At 41.3% G+C, this 10,344-nt stretch overlaps 1 protein-coding gene and 1 long non-coding RNA gene across 2 annotated transcripts in view; both read right to left on the reverse strand.

The window, feature by feature from the left end:
• The window catches only part of LOC112976149, a 15,067-nt gene extending 9,927 nt beyond the window's left edge, over window positions 1-5,140 (reverse strand). The window contains exons 1-2 of the long non-coding RNA XR_003256937.1: window positions 4,770-5,140; window positions 3,931-4,067 (exon numbers count right to left, since the gene is read on the reverse strand). This is a non-coding gene — a long non-coding RNA (uncharacterized LOC112976149). The remainder of the gene's footprint in view (window positions 1-3,930; window positions 4,068-4,769) is intronic.
• The window catches only part of UBE2R2 (ubiquitin conjugating enzyme E2 R2), a 55,862-nt gene extending 45,518 nt beyond the window's left edge, over window positions 1-10,344 (reverse strand). The window contains exon 1 of the mRNA XM_026087090.1: window positions 10,168-10,344. Within this exon, the coding sequence (XP_025942875.1) occupies window positions 10,168-10,344 (177 nt within the window). The remainder of the gene's footprint in view (window positions 1-10,167) is intronic.

The raw sequence follows: 10,344 nt of genomic DNA on the forward strand, positions 1-10,344 counted from the left end.
AAGGGGGGAGGAAGAGGAGGATGTTTTAAAGAGATTTATAATAGAGTTTAGACTACAGCAATGAAGAGTCATTTGTACCAGTCTGTTCCAGGAAACAAACTTTATCTTTTCTCCTTTCTAGAGTACAGAAACCAGTATTCTACGCTTATATAAACAGGAGAAAGGAAAAGAAAACCACCCTTATTTATACCCCCAGCTATGAATTAATGCTGAACAAAACAGCTAGGTGATCATGACAAATTTATGCACGCAAGAGTTAACAACACAATGCAACTGACGTGTCTTCCAACAGCTGAAGTGCTTCTGTCCAACAATCTCCATCCAGAGCTTTGGTAATTTGCTGAAACAGAACTCACAGGTTCCACTTAAGACCACCAGCAAGTTTGCTTTTATTTTAATATTAGAAACTAGCCACCTTAGAAGTCTTGATTAGGAGTACATGGGTCAAAAATACTTCACTGTTCTCTTGGAAATAGGTGAAAGCCACCCACATTCTTAGCAAGGCTGAGAGCTACAGAGGAAAAGATGAAACAGAACAAGGTTGAGACACCAGGAGTCAGACCAGAAGCTCTAATTAGGTCACACTCAGCAGCCTTGTGTCAACCCTCAATCATGCCCCAAAGCGCAGTCAGCCCAGTACAGCAAGAGACTGAGGAAGAAGGAGTCACACCTGAGACTGGCTTGGAAACCCAGAAGATCCAGGGACAGATTAAGAGGCCTGGCAGAATCACGGATGACAGGATTTTGCGCCCGAGCATACCTAGAGCCCCCATCCATGCCCCTGCCATTGCACAAATCTGACATATTAACGTTGCTGACCCCATGGTATGTAGCATTACCTACTTAAACTGCAGGGGAGAGCTTGGGGATTGTGCAAGTGCCAAAAGATGGCTAAAGAAATCCCTACGTGATGTTTTAGTGCAGCCCCATTAGGTCCAGGAATACATAATGCCCTGCTTCAGGATGGGTACTAACAACCCTAACTCCAGCCTGGCCTGATCCACCACCTTAGCAACATGCCTACAACCCCCAGGAGGCAGTTCCCAGGCTGGAGAAAGGCAGCACATAGCCAGCCTATTTGTGGTCTCCATGGAAGTCTCCATTAAGCAGCATTACTTTTTGCAGCTTTTGTTGACTGCCAGTGTGTTACTTAATTGTCCCTTGCAGGCCAAATATGGTCCCTGGTTGAAGAGCCCAGGCATAAGCTATTAATCATATCAGAGGAATGAACCAAAATGAACATCCATATAACTAGTAGGCACAGAACAATCATATAACTTGGACAAATCATCACTAACTTTCATCCAAGTTGAACATTAAGTGGGCTGCTTCTAATTAGTGAAATCTGAGTATCATCTATAACAGCACTAAAAATCAGAAGTATTCCTGATGGTCCAGAAGAAAGTGGCCAAGACCAGCAATCTTTTGATCTCATCCCTCCTTAGTATCTTTAGCCAAAACAACTATCACCGCTTTCCAACTGGAGAACAGTCATAGATGTGGGTTCTCAAAACAGACCGAATTATGCTATTTTTGCCACTTACAGTGAAGCTCCAGAGTGACACTCCAAATGACCCTGCCTAGACTGGCATTTACCTCCTGAAGAGTCTGCCCATAATCCTCTGAGGGTCAAAACAAGCCTCAGTATGTTTCCAAAAAACTATCCAGGCTGTTTCAAAAGTGTGAAAGCCCAAACGCTCATAGCCTCATTTAAGTCTATCCTACCTAATCAGCTGCCCATGGTAGTGCTGCTGTTGCCACATTTCAGATCAAAGACAGCCAAGCTTCTTCCACATAAATTAAAGACTGCTAACAGCGGGGGGGGGGGGAAATCAGTTAAGTCTCAGAGAAAGAAAGTATATTAGTCAAATTTTGAAGCACACAAGCCTTCCGGTTTCTGGCAGAAATTGAGAAACGGAAATCATTCCATATGTTGGACTCAAAACTTTAATATTTATATGCTCAAATGGAGATCATACAGCAATATAAGATGTCTAAACTCTCTTACAAAAGACTAGTGAGCTTTTAAATGAAGTGACAACAGGTCCTCTATACAAAATTGTTTCAATGTGATTGTGGTTGTCTCAAGAAATAGCTATGTGACACTTAAGAGACAAGAGAAGAAACATTTCTATCATTCACTGAATTCTGAACACTCAGTGCCTTTTTTGCTTCGCATTTTGAATACCTTATGGCCACAACACGCTTTGTTGCCAGAACATCTTAAGAAAGTCAGGTTAGTGATCCAACTCAAGTGGCAGTATCATGAAAGAGACACATGCCCTCTCTTTCCACCTTAAACAAGAAGTGTCATGATCCTTCATCTGAAACATTTGGGTATAGGCACTTTGTTACCACATGAATGACAAATTAGAAGGAATTTAGGTAATACCTACAGGACACTTAAGGTACAAAACAGATGTTATCCTCTCAAGTTATACTGTTTAACGCACTACTGAAAGGCATTCAGCTACTAAGTGTGGGTACAGTTACTGTTCTGCAAGATAAATAACTAGGAGCACTGAGATGAAATTCAGTCTCCTACACATTTTAAGAAGCCTATTTTTTGATAAAGGTGAGTGTTTTTAAAGATACATTACTCCAGCCAAGATAAACTACACTGGTGTGCAAGCGTTTGCAAATATCCATGAATTAAAGGCTTATACCAGCAGACTTTATGCAAGAATAAGTGCATCTTCACGGAACATATTACAAGTTGTACCTACTTCACTGCACTGCTTTTGTTTTGACAAGGCCAAGCTGCAAAAGATGATCTTATTTTAGTCTTTCCCCAGTTCTGACAGTGAAAGGCTTCTAGTTGGAGAAGTCTAAGGATTGTTTTGTATTATTACATCCAATTTTAAAGCTAGACATTTTGTACAATGGACAAGTCTCCATCACACAAGAATTGACCTAAGTGGCATGACTAGTTAAACATTGGTCTTTGCTTGAATATTAGAATATTGTAAATAACTTTGCATCTTAACCTTCCCAAATATTTTGCTACAAGGAACACAAAACTCTTAAGTTTTAAAACTCTTTAACCAGAACACACAGCTTGGAAAAGAGTCACATGGCTATCACAAATATCTCCCTAGTGCTACAATCTTAAGTTTTGTTTCCCCATAGTAAAAGCTCTTTAAATTCTAAATAACTTGCATAATTTTAAGAGAACAAAATAGGCAGATAGGAATATCATGTCATACTTTAAGTAACTAACACACAGCAAGACTTCTCTGTTAATGACAAATGCAGTGGGATCTCTGAAAGTGTTATCCACTTAAAACAGCTTCTGTTCATTCTCCTCGTTCTCTGTGCAGTACTCTCAATTTAAAGAAAAAAGCCTCAGGGGAGATTTCTTTAAATCAAACAGAGATTCCAAAATATCCTGTGTGGCCCAGTTGAGCAGCTTTACTATTTTTCCTCTCAATTGCAGGCCACTTTGGGCAAATGCTTAATCATTTTAATTATTTCCAGAAAGTGTGGAGATAGGCTATCAATTTACTCTGGTATAGGCTAATCTTGGCTGCTGGTACTTTAGGGGAAGGTACAGAATGCCAAAGTTAAGTCACCGTTAACCTGGTCTGGTGAGAGGAGTCATTCTCAATAAGTAGCTACTACAAAAGTTTAGTAAGATTAATTGTAACTCCTCTAACTCATATTGCTGAATAACACGTTAATGCTTTAAAAATAAAGTACTGGAACGCTGGAAACATCACACTGATTTTGCACACATGCATGCAAGCGTGCACCTGCGTGCAGTCATACACAGCCCAAAGTTACAAGGGGTCTTGCTATATTATAACATTCACATAACTGCTATTCCATCCACAGTGCAGTCCACTTACACCTCAGTTACATTCCAGTTCAGCACAAGTCCCTCCACTATTTAGTCCATATTATTCATTAACAAATGGTAGCAATTCATACCTGGTCATAGGATAAACAACATAATCTGCTTGTAGAAACTTCATTCTGACCTTTTTTGATGACACAGAGTTTGGGGTGGGGGGAAGATTTTCTACCTTCAGGATGTAAAACGTGAATCATGTAGTGGACTTAAGGTGCTATTAAAGAAACAAAATACCCAGTGTGAAAATGTTGCTACATAAAATAGCGCTACATTAGAAGCAGGTCTGAGCTTTTATGAAAAGCTTTAGATGTGTCCTGCAGTCAAACACTGGCATAATGTTATCGGAATACTGGAGCTCTAAAAATTTACCAAATGAACAAAATGAAAAAATAAAACAAACACTCCACCCTTCCAACACTAGAGAGTAAAAAGTTTCCACTGATCCCCACAACGCTGACCAATTCTAACACACCATCTACATGCTTTAAGTTACCATCCCTTGAACAGACTGGCAAGAACTTTCAAGAGGCCACAGAATTACCTGCACAGTTATCCAACAGAAAAAAGCAAAATCCAAAAAAACAAATAAAAACACCCCGTATCTCTTATTTTATCTCATCCAAGGATCATCTGGTGCAAACTCATGGAAATAGAGCCAAGCAATGGAAAAATTATGCAAGCCAATACTGTTCAATCTTTCCAAATGGAAAGGTTTTCATTTTTTATTCTAATGGCAGAAGTGGGCTGTGCAACACCTCTTCCCTTTTCATGCAACAGGACCTACTGCCTGGAAATACAAGCTCATGTGTAGTTTCAGATCGGAAAAATCAGTATCTGTCTTCACAGCATACACAGTATCCCTACCTGGATCAGAGGAGCCCTAGGGAAAGAGCTAGGAGCTGGCTACCACCATTACCTTGACCATTTCTTCCCAAGAAAAGGCAGCCGTCCAGAACAAGCGACAGCCTGGATGAGTTGTCTGGAGGGTTCTGCGTGGCCCACAAACGTAAGCATCCAAAATTTATATGCAACAGAAAAGTGAAAGTCAATCAGGTGCTCCTTGGGTTTGAGAGTTACAAGCCATAACTATGCTTAACACCAGTGAACCAACATCAGAAGGATTTTCTTCCCTCCCTGACTGCAGGTGGCTTAGCTGTTCTTTTACTTCGGAGATAGCCCGGTCTCAATGGGAACTCTTCAGACCCTCAAGTGAGCAATTCCAGACTCTATTAATGTGCAGTTCCATATCCCTTTGTCGCATCAAACCTCTGCATATTAGTATCAATGATACCTAAAGGCAACAAAAATTGAAAATTAAGTACACTCAGGGAGAAATTCTGTAGGATCGTACAAGTCAGAAGCTTGTAGACTTAATCTTTTGCAAAGCGTACAACACAATTTTTCCTTGGCATTAAGTAATATTTTGTGAAGTTAGACATTCTACCAGTTACATAATCCTAAGTGCCTAAAAATTTTCTATTTGCTTGATTTTAAGCTTTCTGGGAAATAGCCTACAATTCCAAACTTAAATGTGGTGCTCATTCCTGACATCAGTTAACCATCAGAAAGTTTTATACTGATTTCCTGCTTTGAAAAAAGTAATTCCATATATTGCCAATTGCTCCAAATTCAAAACAAATCACTTGGAAGAAGCTAAGATCCAACAACACAGAATTCTAAACAGTACATGGTTAATGAGTTACAAAAAGCAAGGAAAACAATGCCTATGACAAGTATTTAGTCCCCAAATTACTCAAGACAACCAAGCATAATGCTTGCTTTTCCCCTCCAACTTACGTGTCAAGACTTGCTCCTTCAAGTAGGAAAAATACCTAATGAAATAAATTGCCTTAAGAAAAGAACTATCAAATAGCAACTCTAACAATACAGTTAATTTTGCTCGTTTCCTTTCATATTAGGTGTACTCATTTTCATCTATCCAGTCTAAATCACCTCTGAAGGAGCTTTTAATATTGACTCTTTGCTCTACGTTAAACAAGTTTCTTGACACAGCATACTTGGTCAAACTGTACTTCTGGGCAGTGCTATGTGATTAACAATGAAGTTTCTATTTGTATAATTTTTCACTTGCACCTTTCCTGAAAGCTTTGCTCACCAGCATAAGCAAAATACTATTCAACTATGAAATGAGAAGAACTTCCTTTTTCGAACAATCAAAAGCTGTGATGCTAAGGTGCAAATGCAACAAATACACAAAGCTGAGTAAGCCATCAACAAGCACACTCTAGTAATTCTGCTAGTATCTTGAGACCATCTCTTGGTTAAGACATTGGGCGGAGGTTTAACAGTCTCCAGACTTTGAAGACCCAAACATGAAGTTGCTGGACGCAGGATTTCAAGGCAGACTGAGCGGCAGACTATCCATAGATCAAAGGTCTACAGAAAGGATGCAAGCTTCAGCATTCTTTACCCTCAACCACTGCGGTCTCGGTGTCTCACTACGAGCACCCATCATCAACAGATTATAGCTTAACAGACTGGGTTGTGTTGATCCACACTTAAATATCTGCTGCCAAAGCTGAAGGCGAAAGAGTTCACTGCAGCTGAGAAGGTTCTTTGCTATGCGGCTGGAGAAGATGCCTACAGAGTAAAAGAGGTATGGATGAAATTGTTTACAAGTAGTCCTGCGGACGACAGCAGAATCCAGCTCTCTACATCTCGGGCACTATCAGCAAAACTAAGAGAATATATTCCCATAGTTCCCAGAGTAATTCAGAATTACTGCATAGGCCAGAGGAATCTCATCTGAAGATCAGTTTTATCAGACCCTGTCTTTCCCAGCTGACCAAAGAAAACAGCAACTGGCACCATCTATGACCAGAACAGGAAATACTTTATTCTGAGAAGAATCTTCCCTTTCTTATTCAAAAACCTTCAATAACCGAACCAGCTGTGAATAAACCTACACCTTAGACACACTAGTTTTCCCCACCTTTCTCCCTTAGGCAAATTCAGAATGAGCCAAGGAGCAACAACCAAGTTTGCTTAATACAATCAAATATACCCGAAGCCAACACAGCAGATCATGGCCAGAACAGGGAGAAACTTTAGTTGTACTGATGGACGATTCCCCTGCTGACAGCTACTGAAGGACAGATACTTGCTACTATCTTCTGACCTATATGAAGGATTTAATACCCCTGACTATGAGATCCTTTTGTCTTGCCAGCAAGGAATGAGAGGTGACCAGTACCTGAAGCAGCTTAACTCCTTCTTTAAGGGTGGTAATCTAGAACTTAAGTAAGTGGTTATCCAAAACTTTATTTCCAGTCCTACTCAAAAAATGGGACTTGTGACTATAAAGCCACAAGATAAACCAAAAATTGACAGAGGAGAGGACAGCAATTCAAGAACATCTGGATTTGTGATATAACCTTGCAGATGTGCACCTTCAGCTAACCGTGTAAGGGGGGGGGGGGGCTTGTAGTTCAGGAGTGCTCTTATCCCTCACTGATGCCACTCTGCATGAAACATTTTGCCATTTCCATTTAGCTAGCAAGTCCTACACTATGAAGTACTGCAGCACATCTCAGCATGTTATCTCAGTTGATAAAAACCTGGATTTATGTTTAAACACTATTCTTAAAGTTTTAAGAGGTCACTGATTTTATTATAGCCTGCACTAAGGTACTGATAATCTACCATTTAAACATTAAATAGTAAATGTTTTCTGCTTAAATTTATCAAATGATAAAGTTACTGGATTAGCAACTGAAACCAGAATCTGTGGAAATGTTAAACCAGCTTTTAACAGCAGTAGGTCCTTTCAAAAAGGTGTGCAAAGAGAACTCTTTCCTCACTTCAGTTTATTCAGCTAGTTCAGCAATCCATAGAGAAAGGTCATATTTCTCCAAGAATAAACAAGGTGCAAAAAGCTGATGTTACCAGCTCTGAAAACTTCATGAACATGAACCAAGAGTTTTATTCCCAACCAATCACTGCTAACACTTTTTTTAACAAATGTAACTTTAAATACATGTTTTCCTGCAGAATATTTACATTTAAGTTTAAATAAAAGATTTTGTACCTTCCCCCTTGTTCCTACCCTCAAACCACACCTCAAGCAAATGGAAGGGAAAAAAAAATTTCAAACTCCACTTCAAATGCCACAAAGCTGAAAAAGTTATAGTCTATAATTGCTTATTTCTCATCCTACTTACCTAATCTAGGAAAGTAAAAACATAAAACATGATGAAGATAGACTATTTAAATCAGCAAGCTGAGAAACCTCAAAAAATAAATCAGATGCTGATTACAACTAAAGTGTCCACCTTGGAAGTGCTGTGAATATATCACAGAAGTAACCTCACAAAATAAAGTTCCAATGTCAATCTTATCCCTAAATCATTCAATAAATGAAGTCTAACATATCTAAAGGTTTGCCTAGAGGCCCAGTACAACAACACAAAAAAGTCAAAAGCTTCACTCCTCAGGACAACAGGATTCCATCTCCCTAGGGACCAAATTAGGGCCCAAGACTGCTTTTTCATCCTAAATTCTCAGCCACTGAATACTGAAAATTAAACACTACCAAAACAAAAACACCACACATGGATCCTCCTAGAGAAAGAGATTAGAGAAAAACTATATACAACAGACTTCAGCCACACTGCTTGAAGGGAATCACCAACTACAGTGGAGATGAAGGCATGAGGAGAACTTAGAGTCTCCCATTCTCAATATAAATATCACACGACATTTGCAGAGGCTCCTCAGTGCTAGGTCTTCACCTGTCAGAAGAACTTAGAGGAAGAGCACTGCAGGAACGGACAACATCAAATGGCAAAAAATAACATAGTCACAATATTGAAATAAGCCAACACTGGCAGTCTTGCCGAAATCTATGCTTGTTGAACCTTCATCCTCATAGTATTTTACCCATCTTCTTTAGCTTTCTTTCCAAGATCAATTACAAATGTAGGAATGAGACAGTTCCTAAACAAGACAATAATATTTTGATCCATCCTGATTTATTTGAAAATTGATGAGTAATCTAAATACAGGAAGAGTTAGCCAAGCCATTCTGATGTAGAAATGACCCAGTTACCAATCCAAGACCAGAGCTACTTCCTGAATAAGTAATAATGGAGGTGAATCTAAGAATATACGTATCACACCTACATGAGTAAGCCAGCCAACTCATTACAAAAGGGAAGGCTTGTGCCAAAACCTTCCCTTCCTTCAAAACAATGAGGCCAAACTGGACGTGACTCAGATCTATTATTCCCTAAACTACAGGTTATTTTGGTTTTGTGGAATCGAGTGCTTAAACCTTGACCCAGAGGTGCCAAGAGGCACTGAAGATGCATGTTAACCATGCAAACAGATCATCCAAAAAAATTCTTTTCCCTCTAGTTTGACAGGAGCCAAAGGGCACTAACTGGCACAAAGTACCAATCACTCCAGGGAGACACAGGTTGAAGGCAACAATGTTTTTGCCAGAGACCAAGCGGACACGGCAAGGTTCAAAGGGGTATGCCCAATACAATATATCTTCTGCAGCCACCAGTGTTTTTATTTGCTCTAAGAGAAGCGTTTTTTCTCCACCAGTTGTTTTGAGAGTTGCAGTCTTCTCCCTTTAGTTCCCTTCTGGGAAGGCAGTGCCAGATTTCTTGATTACTGTGTTTACAAGACGGGGGGAAATAACAGCCACAGAAGTTTTTTTGGACTAACAGGAAGATCGAGAGAGGAATTGAAAGCGCTCATCTACCTTCACCAGTTAAGCATTTCTCTAGCCCCTTGACGACTGTCCTCTAAGTCTAGCAAAGAGGAGAAGGCAAAAAATCATAAAAAACAGTACTGAAATACTATTAAGTTCGGGGGGGGGGGGGGGGAGGAGAAAAAAAATCACAGTGGGGAGAGCCTTCACCCCGAGTTAGTCAGTCGCCCGATACAGGATGCTCCTGAGGGAAAGGCTGGGACGCCCCGCACTTTGCAGTAAATACACGCAGACCACGGCCCAGAGGGCAGCTTGGGAAGGGAAGGGAAGAGTTTTACATCCGACCGTAAAACATCACTCCCCCCTCAAAATAAAGAAATAAATAAAGAAAGAAATAAGGAGGGGGCACAAGGCTTTGGAGCAGCTGCCCCCCCCCGACCCCTCCGCGGGGCCGGGCCGCTGCCCCGCGCCGAGGCGAGGCGAGGCGACCCAACGGCACCCCGAGGGGCGGCGGCGGCGGCGGGGGCGGCGCGGCCCAGGCCCCGCCGGAGGCCTCCGCGTTATCCGCTCCCCGCTCTCGGGCACCGCGGAGCCCCCTCCCCCCGCGGCCTTCCCGGGCCGGCGGCGGCCCTACCTTGAAGTAGCCGCCCTCGTAGAGGGTGTTGGGGGGCCCGAAGATCGCCACCTCCCAGTTGTAGAGGTCGGACTCGTCGACCAGGGTGATGCGGAAGCCCTCCACGGGCTCCTCCTGCAGCGACTTCAGCTCCAGCATCAGCGCCTTCTGCGAGCTGCTCATCTGCTGCTGGGCCAT

This window comes from Apteryx rowi, unplaced genomic scaffold, assembly GCF_003343035.1.
Source record: "Apteryx rowi isolate R43461 unplaced genomic scaffold, aptRow1 scaffold_700, whole genome shotgun sequence".
NCBI classification, from domain to species: Eukaryota; Metazoa; Chordata; class Aves; order Apterygiformes; family Apterygidae; genus Apteryx; species Apteryx rowi.